At 40.3% G+C, this 17,160-nt stretch overlaps 1 protein-coding gene across 3 annotated transcripts in view; it reads left to right on the forward strand.

Moving 5' to 3' along the window:
- TAF3 (TATA-box binding protein associated factor 3) overlaps positions 1-17,160 on the forward strand; it is a 119,228-nt gene that overhangs the window by 5,363 nt on the left and 96,705 nt on the right. The window contains exon 2 of one of the 3 annotated variants that reach the window (XM_064442734.1): positions 7,790-8,032. The exons of 1 other annotated variant lie outside the window; for it this stretch is intronic. In XM_064442734.1, coding sequence (XP_064298804.1) covers positions 7,790-8,032 — 243 coding nt within the window. Of the gene's footprint in view, positions 1-7,789; positions 8,033-17,160 lie in introns of those variants that run through there. One more of the 3 variants, XM_064442749.1, reaches the window with a different exon arrangement.

Below are 17,160 nucleotides of genomic sequence, written 5' to 3' on the forward strand. Positions count from 1 at the left end.
GCATCTTTATTGTCAGTGTGTTATCTCGGAGTCAAACCAGTGGGGTTTGAGTTAGCAGGGTTGTCAGCTGGAGGGACATAATCTTTGTATTCGAAACTGAATGGATTTACTCTGACGTAATTGAGACAGTGTGGTATTGCTCTGAAAAGCATGTCATTGCTGTTCACATATTTTCTCAGTTGCAAAAGAAAATGATGGCTTTCCCAGCTGTGTTAGATCTTTGTTCCAGCTGTTACATCCCATTAGAAGAGCCACATTCAAGATTTTCATTACTTTTCTGCTGTTGTTTCTTTGCATTTGCAGTAGCTGTAGTTGATGGGAGCTTCTGTGGCTGCAAAGAGAAGGCAAAAGGATTTGCAAAGCGAGCTTGAGATGTGTTTGATGTCATGAAATGCTTCTGAATACTGTGTTGGGGGTGGAGGAGAGAGTGAACTTACAGGAGAGAAAATAAGGTTTTTCCTGTTAAAGGACACCACATTGTGCTGTTCAAATTTGTGGAAAGCTTGTAAGAGGAAGCCTATTCAGTATGCTGTACGCTTCACACGTGTTTTTATCCTAAAATTTAAATAAAATATTTGAAAAATGGTTGGCATATATAATTAAGGTATTGAATTACACAACAAACTGACATCATGTGGTTTCGGAGAGCCGAGTTCTACATTTGGTTGTTTGTTTTAAGCAGAGGTGAAAAGGGAGAGATTCCCTGTTGCGTGCCACTTGGTTTTGCACTCACATTTCACGTGCTTTGGTAGAGGTGGTGGCACAGGTGGTGCTTTGGGTTCACTACTCTGGATTTTCTAGTCTGGTTTGGGTTTTTTATGTTGGGGAACTGACCAGTGAAGACAGATGGTATCTGCTTCATTTGCTATGAATTTAGTTAATGCAGCTTTGCAGCAGGATGGCTGGTTATAGACATGCAGAATGTGTCATGTCTTACCTCCTAACTTACTTAGCACATCCAGTAAGAGAGTTCAGCTTCCAGTATATTTATGTGGTTGGTGCAATTCATGGGAGGATTGAGGAGGAGAGCCATGGTTCATGCCCCCAAAAGCCTGGTTTTTCTATTACATTACTTGAAAAACCAACCAGGTAGAAGCTACTTAGCTTTAATCACTGAGGGCACCCGGGCATATTTTAGCATGGCAAATTTAGATCATCTGCTGCTAAAACTAGAAGTGTAATAAACTAGGTAATTAACTTTGAGGTGTGTTGGATCTAGAAGTGGGTTTTTCAGTACTCTTTCCTTGGATATTCAGTGTTGAGCATGTGCTTGGATATGCTGTGATTTATTTTTATTTTCTCTGGTGAAATTTGCTTACAGTGAGGAAATGAAGTTTAAAAGTTGCTCTTTATTTTCATATTGTGTGACTACGTTTTTTGAAGATTATTGTTCTGTAAACAGAATCATAGAGTATCTCACATGGGAAGGGACCTGTAAGGATCATCAAGTCCAATTCCCTGCTCCTCGCAGGAGTACCTAAAAATAATTTTATATATATTTTAAAATAATATTAAATAGAAAATTAAGCAATATATTAAAATTGATAACAATAAAGCAATTGCATTTATATTGGAAAGGCATGTTCTGATCTGACGAGCACAACATTGTAACTGGAAGGAAAAATGACAGGTCTTGCAAGATGTTTTGCCAAGATAGAGCTGACTCAAAACCTGCTCTAGTGTCACTGCGCAATCTCCTGTAAAGGAAAACTTAACCTTGTTATAGCAAATCTCTGCTTTGGAGAATGCAAACAGCAAGCCAATATTTTCATTGGGAATTACCACGTTGGAGAGACTTGACCTGGCATCAGCCAAATTTTTATTTCTTTCTAATTAAATGTTAAAGTTACCTGATACATTTTTTTCATTTTTGCTCCTTTTTTTGATGTTTTTTTTAGTTACTTTACTCTTACGAGTATATAATATCTATCAAAGTGTTAAATTTTGATGATCAGTTTAAATGAGCTGATTCCCCATACGATGTTGAATAAGTGTTATAACAAGTATCTGTCCAGGACCCATAACACTGGTCCTGATAGTCTTAAATGTTGATATTTTTAAGCTAATTAATTTCTTGCTGGCTACAAGTAAAGGAAGTCAACTTAGGGTGTTTTGCTTGACTTTTTGAGGTTACCGGGCAAAGGAGCAGACTCTGAGTGCAATAGCAAGAAGATGCTTTTGCCTGTCTAGTAACTACATTAATAGGACCCTTTTTCCCCACTGAAATGCACTCAAGTAAGGCATGTATGCTTATTAAATAATCTACTGTGTACTCTTCTGACTGTTCTTGTGGATGCTGGATGGAAACGATGTGTTGTCTGCTTGAAAGAGTTATCCTGGAGCAACTATTCAGTGAGGTACACAGATGTTTCATGCGTGACGGGGTTATGTGACATGCTGGAACAGAAGGAATCTGTGATAGAGCCTGTAAAAAAAATTACTGAGGAGCTATACCTAATAATTTGCTGGTTAAAATAAATATATATAAAAATCTCTTTTATAGCAGACATGAGGGTGAATGCTGAGCTATTTATAATAGGCTGTACATGTTGCATGGGTAGTAACTAATTAATTTTTCTCAATGTATCTATTACAGAGTTGTAGTTGCTGCCTTCAAAAAACCCGGCATGAAACGAAAAGCTCTTCTGTTCTGTACTTACTTGCTTGTTAAATTTTTACTGATTTATACAAACTTTGGGCGATGAAGGAGGTGGTGATGGGGGTTAGTTTGACAAAAGTCAGCCAGCTATTCCTGAGACTGAACTTAAGGAAAGTAAGATAGCTTTTCTCTAACCCTCATCTGGCAACTCTCAGTTTCTCTGGATGACTTGAGCATTGGTCAGCTTGTTTGCTGGAGGGCTGGAGGAATTCTAGTGACTTTTGCAAAAATAACTAGGCTTTATTAACTTCTGAAAATTACTTTTCCCCACAAACCAAAGGCGAGCTTTTATTACTTGAAGGGAAGTTAGTGCACCACCCTCGTTCTGTTTGGTTTGTTTTTCCTTGTGGACAACTAGGTTTATCTGCAGGTGACGCTGAGCAGCGCGGTTGAGGGGTGGGCAGCTTTCCACACAGATCTGTGCGGATTCTGTTTCCTCGTAGTTTTGGTGCTGTACTTTTTTCAGGATCCATTTCCGTGTGCAGATTCCTCCTCACCCGGAGTTCGTTCTCGTGCGTAGAGAAGCTGAGAGTATCATAACTGCCCGGCCATTCCCACAGGTTTCTGATGAGCTGTTTTGAGATGGAATGGTCTTAATTTAGCTCTGCTGTTTGCTGCAGCTATATCCGTTTCAGAGCACAGTTTCCATTCAGGGAGATAGTACAGCTTAAAAGCTTGTGAGAAAGATACTTTCTTAGTGCACCGTTTGCAGGGTAAGAAGGAGGGTTGTAACTTGTTGGATGAACTATTCCTGCCTGCGTCCATCTCCTCCCAGTTCTGGACAACAGATAGTATTTAAAGTGTCATGGCATAGGGAACAGCAAGAGGCTGGAAACCAAAAGCTCCAGAGCTGTTTGTGATCTGGCACTGACTTGCTGGGTGACATTGGATTAACTATTTCACTGGGAGGCTTCAACATCTGAATTTTTAAACTGAGGATGGCACAAATATCTGAGGAGTATTGAGACAAGTTCAGTATGCACAAATTAAACTCTTTTTTTTTTTTTCTTGCATCGTTTACTTAGAGAAAAAAGCCGAAGACTGAATGAAAGACCAGGAGAGAGTATGTTACGTGTTTGTCAGCATTCTCTTTCATGTGTCTGGCTTCTGCTATTTTAGTGATATTTTTTTTTTTTTTTTTAATTAAACCAGAGAGAGAAGAGGAATGCTAAACTGTTCAAATAAAAGTATAAAGGCACAGCCCTTTATTTGATGAATCACCTGAAATGACATTTAATGCATTTTTGTGCTGTGTATATTACCAATTGATAAGTGTTCTGATTTAAATACAGATAGGAATACAGACCTGAAACTTTGTACACTTCTGCCACTGAGGATGTTCTTTCCTGAAAAGTAGAGAATAACTGGTCAGTCCTTTCGTCCCTGTGACAGTTGCAGGTTTAAAAATTTCTTCAGCTTTTAATCAATCTTAATACTTGACATTGTCTCTTTAGAGGCCAATGTCGAAGATATGGGAAAATTTCACAGAATCCCAGGTTGGAAGGGACCTCAGGGATCATCTAGTCCAACTTTTCTAGGACGAGCACGGACTAGACAAGATGGCCCAGCACCCTGTCCAGCTGAATCTTGAAAGTGTCCAATGTGGCTGAGTCAATCAGTTCCCTGGGGAGATTATTCCAATGGTGACTGTCCTCAGTGTGAAAAACTTCCCTCTCGTGTCCAATCGGAACCTCCCCAAGAGCAACTTGTGTCCGTTGCCCCTTGTCCGCTCCATGGGACTCCTTGTGAAAAGGGAGTCTCCGTCTTCTTTGTAGCTACCCCTTAAGTACTGGTACGTGGGGATGAGATCCCCTCTGAGCCTCCTTTTCTCAAGGCTGAACAAACCCAGTTCTCCCAGCCTATCCTCGTATGGCAGCTTCCCAGTCCTTTGATCATCCTGGTGGCCCTTCTCTGGGCCCCTTCCAGCCTGTCCACATCCTTTTTGTATAGCAGGGACCAGAACTGTACACAGCGCTCCAGGTGTGGCCTGACAAGCGCGGAGTAGAGCGGGATAATGACTTCTTTCTCTCTGCTGGTGATGCCCTTTTTGATGCAACCCAGCATCCCGTTGGCCTTCTTGGCCGCAGCAGCCACTGTTCGCTCATGTTGAGCTTCCTGCCCACCAGGACCCCCAGGTCCCTTTCCACAGAGCTGCTTTCCAGCCAGGTGGAGATTTAATCTTCAGTTGTATTTAGTCACCTTTTGAACCTGCTTTCTGATGCACATAATTGGTTTTTGATATCGTTGCTTAAATATGTCCATACTTCAATTACACTTAGTAATCGCATCTCTGCCACGTGTCTTAATAAGCACTTGTAGGAAGAAGTCCTTTTTAGCATTTATGACTTGCTAATCACATCAGTACACTTTGTTGGAGGTTGGAAAGATCACGTTCAGATCGAGGAAAAGACCTTTTTCTATTGCGGTGACAAACTAGACTGAACTTTCACCCTGAGTACATCACAGCTCTGGTGTCAAGAGGCACACACTGAGCAAGACACTCATAACATCTCCTTGGAGCCCCAGTAAAGGGGTAGGTGTTGTGCATCTTCCCAGAATCACAGATGGTAGAGTTGGAAGGGACCTCTGGAGATCATCCCGTCCCACCCCCTGCTTGAGCAGGCACCCCCAGAGCAGGGGCACAGGGCCGCGTCCAGGCGGGGGGTGAATGTCTCCAGGGAAGGGACCCCACAGCCTCTCTGGGCAGCCTGTGCCCCTGCTCTGGCACCCGCACAGCAAAGGGGTTTGTCCTCATGTTCAGGTGGAACTTCCCATGTTCCAGCTTGTGCCTGTTGCCCCTTGGCCTGTTATGGGGCACTACTGAAGAGTCTAGTCCCATGATCCTGACACCCACCCTTTAGATATTTATAAGTATTGATGAGATCTTGCAGTCCTGTGTCCCAGGTTGTCCAGCTGGAGAACCCATTGCAGCATTTTCCCTGCCTGTGCACTTGATTTTTCTTCCAAAGGGAACTGGATGTGAGCACTGTGCACGTCCGTGCCCGTCAGTACATTTTCCAGGTCTAGGCAATGCACACCTAGGAGCGAGTGCTGTGGGGCTCACCGTCGATCCCCCTGTCCAGCCAACAGCACAGCTGGTGACCTCAGGAGTGTCTGGGGAATACATATGCTGTACTTGTGGGATTGTTGAGAAGTTTTCCCCAAGTTTTTCCTTGTTAACTGGCTGTCCAACTTCTAACCGTTGACTCCTGACACCTCAGAAAATGGTTCAGTCAGTTCAAAGGTATCTTCATAGTCTGAAGAGCAACTAAAAGTGACCATGCAAAACTTCTTAGCTGTGTCAATTGTCTACATTTAATTTTTTAAGGATAGAACACTCTTCTGTCTGCTTAACAACTTTAGGGATCTCGTAACTCCTCTGGAGTGGTGAAATCCTCCTTTAATTATGTTTATGCAAGTCTCCACATTTCTCTGTCCCTAGAGTCTGCAGGGGAAACTAGTATTGCACTTGTACTAGACATTATACAAACACAAAATCTGAGATGGTTCTTGTTGCAGGGAGTTCACGTTATAAATTCAGATGGACAAAAGAGGGGATAACTTCGTCTGATCTCCCTTTTAGCTGTGGGGAGAATTAAAACACAAGTGACTTGCCCAGAGTCACACAAGCGGCCAGTGTTACATAGCTGAGAATCAAAGCCATAATCTGAGTATTACCCTTATCTTCACTGCAAGACTAAGAAGAGAAATTCTAGAACAAAATTCTTATTTCCTAAATGTACCTGCAGGCGTAAGTTGGCTGGGGGTTTGAATTCAGTGATGTGAGAACCAGCCTGCTTGACTCCTTCAGCTTCAAGATAAATAAAGAGAGATTAGGTTAAAGGACAAACAAAAGAGCATCCCCCCTGTTTTCCAAAGCTGGAGCTTCACAATAGCGATTGTGTTCCTTCAATAAGCACGGGCTGGTTTTCCATAATTACTTTTTAAAATAAATCACAGCTTATCATCGTGTAGGGATGTAATATCTTCATAAGCCAACTGTACAGAATTTTAATAATTCAGTATAATTTTATTGAATTAAAAAATGTTTGGGGTTTAAGGCATCTCTTTTTTCCTGTTATTATTATTATGAAAAGTTAGGATGAGACTCAACATGGTGCCTTGGCTACCAAAGCCAGATGTCCAGCTCTCCCTCCAGAGGCCTTCAGAGGGATTTCCCTCTGTCAGGTCAGGGAAACTGAGGCGCTTGGAGGACTTTTGCACTGTACAGTTTAAGTCTTTGAGCCAAATTACATGTGTAGAACAAACTGCATCCTCTCTTAGACTGTTTTCTTGGAGGTCATATTAAATAAATATCCTGCCTGCTTGGCCAGTAAGGTTTCACTGTGCTTTTTGTAAAGAAAAGAATATTTTTGCTGTAGAGTCAAACTTAAATTGCACCCCAGGAAATCAACCCCTGGAGTTTAGTATAAAATATTCTCTCCTCGTCAGACCACTACTTAATATTCCTGAGTTTCATCTGGGAGGTATATCGAACCGGTAGGTAAAGTGACTCATAGTTTATGAAGCCTGTAGATTTCATCTGGTGGAAAGATACTCTGTGAAGTACTTTTGTTATCAAGAGATACATGAGATACCTTCTTGTTTTGCTACCCATAAACTACAGCCAGTTAAAAAAAAAAAAAGAAATTGTTCCTTTTCTAGGTTGAAAAATAATGTTTGGTCTGTTAGATACCGCTAAAGGGGCACTTTCTGCATATTAAGGGCTTGTTTCATTCATTTGAATTTACATTATGAAATTGAAAACTATTTTGAGTGGTGTTGCGCGATGTTAATTGACTGTTGCCGGGTAAAGCTGCCTGTTGCTGCTCCCTTGGCTTTACTTGATTTGCTTCTTGAGGCGCAGTTCTTTAATGGTATGAATTGAAACAAAGTGATATGGATCAGAATAAAACACTTTTAAATGAGAGCGTGTTCTTAGCCTGAAATGTTGTGTAGCCCTATGAACAGTAAACCTGGCAGAACTGCTGGGCAGTAATCACCATTACCGGTGGTGAGCCGTCGCAGATTGTAATCTGGAAGTGTAGATCTGTACATCAATTTTTTTTTAAACTGGATTTTTGCAAAAATGTTGTTCTTTTGCTGTTTTTTTTTATTTTTTTGTTACAGATGGCCGCACAGATCCCATTTTGGATGATGTAGGCGATGCCTTCAAGCTTATGGGGGTTAACCTGCATGAGCTAGAAGATTACATACACAATATTGAACCTGTCACTTTCGCACATCAAATCCCTTCGTTTCCCGTCAGCAAGAACAATGTCCTGCAGTTTCCCCAGCCAGGAAGTAAAGATGCGGAAGAAAGGAAGGAGTACATCCCTGATTATATGCCACCTATTGTCTCCTCTCAAGAAGGTGCGAAATTAATCCTTTGCTTTACATTTTGGCCCCTGTGTGTTTGCGTATTTGTTTGCATCCTTGAGCAGTTTGAGTTGTGCTGCCCATAGCAGTCGCTCAGAAAGGACCCACTGGGTGTTACACAAGCAGGGTTTCAAAACAGGTAGCAGTGCTGTGGCAAGTTTTATTTTCCACTCTTTTACTTTCCTCCAAAATTAACTGGTGTCAAAATACACTGTGTTAATACATGTCTCTCTAATGCATTTAAATTTTAGCTTTTCGGTTGTCGACAGAAATGAATGCTTTACATTACCTTTTATGTGTTAGCCTCCCTCCTGCAGATACTGCAAGAACTTATATCATTTGGTAAAGGTAGAAGAAGAAAGGCTGGCAAGACTGGCAGAGCATTCCCGGCTCCTGACAGCTGTTTCTCCTTCTCTTGAACAAATTTAACAAAAAAAAAAAAACCCAAACAAACAAAAATCCCCAAAACTCTCCCAGTTAAAACGAAGTCAGATTTAAAATAAGGAAGTACAAGTCGTTCAGAGGCACAATGCTCACTCTTAATTCTCTTTGCTAATGTTGATGAGGGTTTCATCATCACTGTTCCAACTGCTCTCCTTCCCTTTCTTGTGTAAAAGTCCCAGGGAGGCAGGGGTTGAGGATCACTGTAACACTGAAGCCAACTATACAAATGCTGTGAGCTGCAGTCAGCCTGAGAATTTCAACAGTGGCAGTAGAAAAAGCAAAATAATTTTTTCTATTTTTCAGCTACATGAGACTTGATTGCTAATAAGATAAACCTTTAAGAAACACGACCTAGTCTAACTTTCCCTTTGAATAGTGAACATCATACAACTATACTTCATGGGGAAATAAATGTGTGTAAGCTTGTAGACCAGGTACAAAAATCTCAGAAGTTTATTTTCCAAAAGAGTGTAAAAAACAGGTGCAATCCTCACAAAATACTTACTTAATTTATAATTTCTATAGGGACAGAATGGATATCATACTCTGTTATTCATATTGTTCTTTCTGAAGAACTAAGATCTTAGAGTCTGAAAACTGAAATATGTGTAAAAATTCTGCTCAGTGTGAAGATGAACATAAACAATATCACCTTATTGGGTAAACGAAATCCTTTGCTGTGCCACTGCAAATATTGCATGGGGCAGTTTTTCAATGATTTAGTAGCCTTCAGTCTTTCGTACATCGCATTCAGGTAGATCGATGCAGTTACCATGTGTTCCAGTTAGACCAAGTGAAATTACAGTCAGGACAGGTATCTGAAGTGTAAAGGACTGGCAGATGCAATGGTTTTAATGTGTGCAGTAGAAAAAAATATGCTATTTCCAGTTAAAATGTGAAGACTTACTCATGCTGATGAGTATTTCTGAAGCTCTATAGACCTGACTTCTCTGTTTTCTTTCATTGCGTAGAATACCTAGCTAATTTACATGTCAGTAGCATTTTAATGTCTCTTGCCTTAATATAACCCAGGAAGTGAAACTGCTGAGTTTCAGTGAAACTGCAGAAATATTGTATTGTATTGATTAGAAGGTACTAAAATCTCCCTCTTGTGAAGTTGTTTTTAAAATCTAACGATGAACTCTCTTAAACCAGGAAGAGACAAGCAGAATGTAATATCGTGTATGTAGACAACATTAGAAAGATGAAAGTACAGAGGTAGCAGACGTTGAGAAGTGAATAGGCCCTGTTCTGGCTACCTTCTTAAAACAGTTCAGCCTGATTTTCAAGGAGGTAAACAAACACCATTCTGTCAGAGAAATCCAGTGTAACAAGTTACCTGGCAGTTTTGCGTTCTGTGTTGGTTGGTTGGTTTTAACTTGGAAAATCATACTTTAAAAATATGCGAGAAAGATGAAATTCAACAAGGCTCAAAGCGGCTGTAGATGAATATCTGAACATGGGGAGTGAGAGATGAGAGTATTACAGGCTCTGTCTGGCGATACATGACATAGAAAGAGAGGCTAAAAATTGAAATGGGGACAGTTGTGCGCTTTTTTTGTATGTAACTTTTTATACTCTTTCTCTTGCAAGTTAGATCCAGGAGTTAGATTTTAGCAGTCCTTATAAATAATGTATGAATCCTTTTAACACCCGAAGCAAGAAGATATTATTTCCAAAGTTGGATGAGAACCAGGAAAACTTCTAATGCCTAAGGCTAGTGTATCAGAGGACCTATAGATACAACTTCAAAAAATGAATACAGTATTTTTTCTTAATGGAAATTTAAAGCAAGCACTAAATACAACTGCTGAACCCAGGTTTGTTATAGTTGATTTAAAATACTTATAGCTGAGGACACTTCAATTTTGAATTAAGTGTTTTCTGAAAATGCTATTTGTAATATCGTGTGTAATTGTTTTTTGGAAGAGGAATTGTTTTTTGGAAGAGGTGAGGTATACAACAGAAACCCTGTTGTATATGTTTTGTTTTATTTTACTCCAAGTAAAATTTGGAAGAAAAACTTTTACTTTTTCAGATTAAGGGAATGCGTCATAAAACTACCTAAGAATTGCAGAAGCCGTTTAAATAGTTTGCAGATTATTATAGAGTAGAAAAAAAAAGTGCTGCTGGTAAGATTGTGCAGCTCGTAACATTTGAGTTGCTTTGGGTAGGCAATAAAGGTAATTAGTAATGAAGGAAGGCTTCATGCACGTTATGATGTATAAAGTAAATCTTTCAGTCACTGAAAGGAACTGTCAGGAAGACTCATTATGTCCCATTTTATATCGAAGCCTAGAGCTCAGCTCATGTTATGAATATTTACTGATATGATTTGGAAATTACTAGTGCTGATATATTTTAGCAATAATGTAGCCATGACAGTCTAAGGGTATAAGCAGAACAAGGTTTATTGGAAGAGGTAATATCTTTAGATTTTATCAGTTGATCTAATTAGAAGCATTATCTCTGGTGACAAACTGACTTCACAGGTAATTTTAGCTAGGTGTTTTAGTAAGAAAAAGCTTTTTTTAATTGCTCATTTAAAAAAAAAAAGTGTTCAGTATGCACCGTGACCAGTAGGTGTTGCTAACCTCCTTCTCAAAAGTGCTCTCCTGTGCATGTAACAATCTTCTTATTTCCACTTACTCTAGAACTGGTGGTGTTGTGTTCAGAGTGTGCCATCTACCCAGCCACTTGTGCCATGGCTTAGCTATCATTGCCAAAGACTCGTGCCGTGGTTTAACGCAGCAGGCAGCTAAACACCACACAGCCACTCTCTCGCTTCCCCTCAGTGAGACGGGGGGAGAGAATTGGAAAAAAAGGTAAAACTCATGGGTTGAGATAAAGACAGTTTAACAGGCAAAGCAGAAGCCGCGCACGCGAGCAAAGCTAAACAAGGAATTCATTCTCTCCTTCCCATGGGCAGGCGGGTGCTCTGCTCAGCCATCCTCAGGAAAGCAGGGCTCCGTCACACATAACGGTGACTTGGGATGACAAATGCCATCACTCCAAACATGTCCCCGCCCCTCCTCCTTCTTCCCCCAGCTCTATATGCTGAGCATGACGCCATATGGTGTGGCGTCCCAACTCCTTGCGCTCCCCCAGCCGCTCGCTGGTGGGGTGGGGTGAGGAGCAGAAAAGGTCTTGGCTCTGTGTAAGCACCACTCAGCAGGAACTAAAACATCCCTGAATTATTGACACTGCTTCCAGCACAAATGCAAAACACAGCCCAGTACTAGCTACTGTGAAGGAAATTAACTCTATCCCAGCCAAAACCAGCACAACTTGATAAGAGCAAAATGTCCTGACCAGCCTGAGAGGAGCCGTTTCCTTTATACGTACTCAATAGTAAGAAATGCTAAAACAGCTCTTTGAATGATTTCTGAAGTTGTGGGGAAAGGGAGGAAGGCAAATAGGTTTTCAAGATCTGTAATTTGTGTCAGTTGGAAGTTCAGTTTGGTGGTACAAGTTTTGTTCCAAGAAAGCAGAAAATGTTTTCTTGTTTTAGATATGCCATGCCTCATTTCAGTAATGTGCACTAACTAAATGATCTGGTGCAGATTCCAAATGTTTGCGCTGCAAGGATCTGCATATAAAATGATATATTTTATAAAACAATCTGACTCAGTATTGCCGTGGCAAATGTTAGGTTTTTAGCAGGATTTTTACAAAGGACAGTGAAGGGATAATTTTATGCCAATGTATCATGATGTTCACTGTCTGCCTATTTTTAATTAGTCTCCTTTTTGGTTTTTGAGTCAGTTTAGCGCTGTTGTCACTAAAATGTTATGGTGAACTTGTAAGACAGATTAAAAAAGGAGAAAAAAATAAATTAGTCGCAAAACATGATGGTTATGCTTTATTTCTTGTGCTTTAATGTAAGAGAACATACATTTTGCAATAATACATCAACTTCATAGAATTTGTTGATTGCATTTGAAGCAAGAGAGTACTGTGCTGAAAGTAGGCCAGTTGAGAAAGCCCAGATACTTTTCCACAGCTCATAATAATCGCTATTACATTTGATAACATTGAGGGCCCCAAGTCCTGCTGCTTTAAGAACTTGTATCATTCTCCATAATGAAAACAAAGAAAAGTGAAGCATGAATCCTACATGTACCATGGTAACCTTATTTTTAAGCTTCCTGGCATGAATTTCTACCTGTGCTTGCTGCCTCTTGTTATTACCTCATTTTAAATGATAATGATTTGGGGGGGGGAACCAAAAAACTTTGTCAACTGCTTTCTTTTTCTGACCTTTTGAAGTCGCAGGTAGTCCATCCATGTTTCTCTGAATAGAAGACTGAAGAAAACATGTCGCTTTTGTGCATGCAGTACTGTTCATACCTATTACATCTGCATTAGACCCTCATTCCTCTCTTACATTGTGATTGTGCAGGGGGGTGTCAGAAGGATATGAGGGAGAAGACGTGAGAGTCTTGTCCCAGTAGCTGCGCTTTTATGCGGGGAGAGGGGCAGCTTTTAGGGCGTCGAACTTCTTCCTCAATTCTTGCTTTATTTTTTTATTGTCTTCTGCTTCATACCACTTCAGTCCCACTTCACAGAGGTTCAGCTCCTTTTCCTTAAAGATGATCTGGAAACAAATGTCATTTTTACTGGGCGTCAAGTTTTGTGGTCTTTCCTTCCTGATAATGTGTGTTCAAGCACTGGCATTGCCTTTCTGATCATTGAGTCAGAACCAGTTCTTGGCACGGTGTACAAATTCGGATTTATTTGTAGCCTTTTCTGTCAGAGCAGTTTATTTCCCTGGCAGATCAAAGCATAAAATTGTTGATCTTCTTACAGCCTTGCCTTTTCCCCTCTTTGCTGTTGATGTGATGTTAGGACCTGGTAACCACCAAAACATGATGCTTGCAGCCACCTGGAATTATGGAAACCCAGCTGTCAAATTATACATCATCTCAGGGCATCTCTAGTTTTTTCATACAATGTTAGTTGCTAAAAATCTCATTTGAATTGATGGGGGGGAGCGGTGAAGCAAGGTGCTGATCAAAATAACATGATTTTTGCATCTGATATCTAGGGCCTATTGGTGCTAGAATTGTAATTGTATAAAGCATTAAGCATCGCAGTGGTATAAAGCATTAGTGTCTAGCTCCAGTGGCTAGATATATCAGATTTTAAAATTGTCACTGGCCCTTCAGTCTAGCAGGGCTTTCTTTGGCCATGGTCCAGAACTGGATGTAGCAAGGCTTGGATCCCAGACCAGCATCATTTCAGTCTCTGGTTTCCTCAAGGGTTAAACAAAGCCAATACCTCTTTCTAAATTAGCGTGTGATAGGCTTTAAAAAGGATACTGGGATATCGACTTTGCCATTTTGATAAGGCAGGTCTCGCTGTTCTTGTTTTTAAGCTTCTCTGCCTTTCCCCAGATCTAGTTTAACCCTGCAGACTAACTCTTCTTCGTTCTAACAGCTGCACCAATGATTTAAAAGCAGCAATGATCTTTTCAACAGAGCTTTTCCAGTTTACTTGGTTAGGAAACCACCACCCATCAACAAACAGGTACTGTGTAGTCAACCAGTTCGAAGAGTTAAACCCCTGCCAGACTGTGAACACTTTGCTCCTGGCTGCTACCCGTGCCTGGTTGCTGAGTATTCGCGAGCATCCTTTAGCCGTCCGTGCACTGTGTTAGACGCTGATTGCTTTTGTGCGAATGAGTCTTCACGTATGCATCAGCCTGGCAAGGAAGGAGCAACAGGAGAAACAGACAAAATGAGAAAGGCAGCCAAGCTTGAGATGCAGACAGAAGAAAGGCATTGGGAAAGAGCCAATAGGAGAGGCAGGTTTCAAAGAAAAAGGAAAATATGAGACAGGAACAAAAAAAGTGTACAGAAAATGTGCCTGGTTTAAATCTTGCCATTAGACAGAAAAATAACTCTTTTATAGAAGGCGTGCTGATAAAGCTGTAATTGGGAAGACAACTGTATCTTTACCTTTTCTGAAGAAGTTGTATCATAATCGAAAGCATAATTTCCAGTGAAATGCTGCAAGAAAGGATTTAATGAGGAACATTTTTTTAAAAAAGCTTAAAATATGAAGCTGAATAGACTTTTGCAGAAGAGCTTCATTTAATTTGCAGCATTTGGAGCAAAGAAAAAGAAATCAATGTAATAAGTGCCATAGTAAAACTTTATCCGTGGCAGAAATGAAATCACATAGCTGGGATCCATAGACTATGCAGACAGAGGCACATGCTATTTTATATTCTGTAGGAGACCAGTACCTACCTTTTCCTAATCATTCATGTCTTTGGAAAAAAAAACCCAAACCTCTTGCTGTTTTTGTTAGAAGCATAGTGGCAGCTGGAAGTGGGGAATGGAGGGAACGGATTAAAAGTGTTTGCATTGGTTTTGAGAGAGAGCTTGTGATGGGCTTTCATGGTCTTGTTTGTCGGGGTCTTTTAAGTGTTGTATCCTTCGAAACAAACCAGCTGGAACCTGGCTGTACCTGAATAAGCAAATCGGAAAATATATTTTATAAAGATGCTGACTCCAGGTTTTTTTAAAAAGTAATAATGAGGAGTTAGTAATGCTAGCTATAGAAATACAGCTTTGTGAAAATACATTTCTTTAGCTTCTTCAGCTATCTAGTTTTATTTGCTGCATATAGCAAATGAAATGAAGTTAACTTCAAGGGGATATCATCCTTTTCAAACCTTCGCACAAAGATTTTTCTGGTTTTTTTCAGACCTGTTTAGATAACTTACAAGTTGTTAGTGATTCTTAAGGATTCGGAATAAAAACTGCCCAATGCAGAAGTTGACTCATAAAAGCCAGCTTTTTGCGGTAAATTATTTACACTGAATTGGAATGAAAGTTGTGGATTCTTCCACTGCATTGTGATGTGCAAATTGCAATGTTGGCTGTAATAAAACTGAAGGAGAAAATGGGACTTTATGATAAAAGGGACCTATTGTCTTGTGTATTTAGAACAGAAATGCTGTCATGATTTTAATTTCCTACTGATCCGTTTTCAGCAAAACTTTTGTCACTTGTCTTGACTCGTCATGTCAGATCAGTTTTTTCCCTTTTCTGACAATGTATGACTTTGTTTAGTGCCTGCTTTGCTTCCTGCACTGTCTACTGCTACTATGCTTGCGGATTTTATTTCATTTGGATCATCAGACACCTTTGTGCATTTGAAAGCATAAGTTTCAAATTAGGTTATCGTCTGATAGCTGTGTGTTACTGTTCTCAAGCCTTTCAGACTTTACCTACTGCACTGAGTATTTTTGGTGACTGGGGTGTGTGTGTAAATGGAAAGTCAAGCCATCGCTTAAAGCAGGATAAAAGAGAAGAACAACTGGCCTGTTTTAAGGGCTGACCTTGTAACTTTATTATTTCTCAGTGTTTCTGCCTCATGTAGGAGCCATTCCTGTTTTTCTTCTCATCGAATGCTTTTAGCTTCTTTTCTTTGACTTTTGCCACAAAGGATGCTTTAACTTAATGAAAAGGCTAGTCAGTGGTTACTAACAACTCCTGGCCTTTACAAAGCAAATAAAACTTACTTTAGCTACTGGGAGCAAAACCACAAACCGTATTGTTTGGGAAGGACATGGAAGTAAAACATGTTGATTGAGAACTCATATGTATATCGGATTTTGAGAGGTAGCCTTAAGTTTCTCAAGCAATGCCAGCATCCTTCTGCTGCTGATTAACAGCTGTGGCACGTACGTGGACAGGGGGAAGGTCCATGCCTGGAGTTCAGGAGCTGGTACTCCTGGTAGTTCTGAATAACGCTGCTGTCCAGAGAAGAGTTACTTGCAGAGTAACTTTTTTTCCGGTTAAAACACTTTTGAAGTGCCTGAACATTTCTTTCTTCCTGTGAAGAATACCCATGCTTGGAGCTATTCAGGAATAGATGTTGTATGGTGTTTACATGCAGGTTTTCAGACGTAGCTGAGCCTAACCTTGATCTTAGCATCAGAACAAGCCGTTGTCTAGACAAAGATCACTAGTGGATTACGGGACCTGTATCTCTCTTGGGTTAATCAGGTGAATGACTCATTGCAAGCTTCTGCAGACAAGTATGTGGTAGAGCCCAGGTTAAGACCAAGGAACTTTGCCTTCTAATTTTTAAAATTATGACTAAGAAAGCTCATTTGAATTATTTGGGTTTTGCCACACACAGATAAGCACCAAGCACTTTACTGTACAGCTCTTAACTTCAGTGCCTTCTTCCAGTCTTCACCTTTGGTACATGTTCCTGTTTTCTCCAACTCTCAACTAAAGGGAATAATAATGAGTGGGTAAGTCATTAGGAAGGGATAACTCATTTTTGTGTGTAGGCAGTTCCACTTCGTTCTGCAAGAGCTTGAGAAATGTAAAGTTGGATGGGTAACAGGGAGAGTTCAGACAGACAGCATTTGGAGACATGACCCTGGTCCGCGCAGCAAGACACTCGGATCATTAAAGTTCATCTGTAACTGAGTGTCTTTTGGGAGTCTTTCATTTTTGTAATTGCACTCATTAGAAACATTAATGGCTTTCTGATGACTTGACAAGATGGTATTGTTATATATTTCTTCGGTTTGGATTTCGTTTCTTTCAACAGCTGTGTATTGCGTGACTAGGTGAAATGTAATTCTGTTTGCATGTTGTGTATAAATGTATATTGTTTGGATCGGTTAAGCAGAAGCTACCGTAGCATAC

Source organism: Phalacrocorax carbo, chromosome 1 (assembly GCF_963921805.1).
Source record: "Phalacrocorax carbo chromosome 1, bPhaCar2.1, whole genome shotgun sequence".
In the NCBI taxonomy this organism is placed as follows: Eukaryota; Metazoa; Chordata; class Aves; order Suliformes; family Phalacrocoracidae; genus Phalacrocorax; species Phalacrocorax carbo.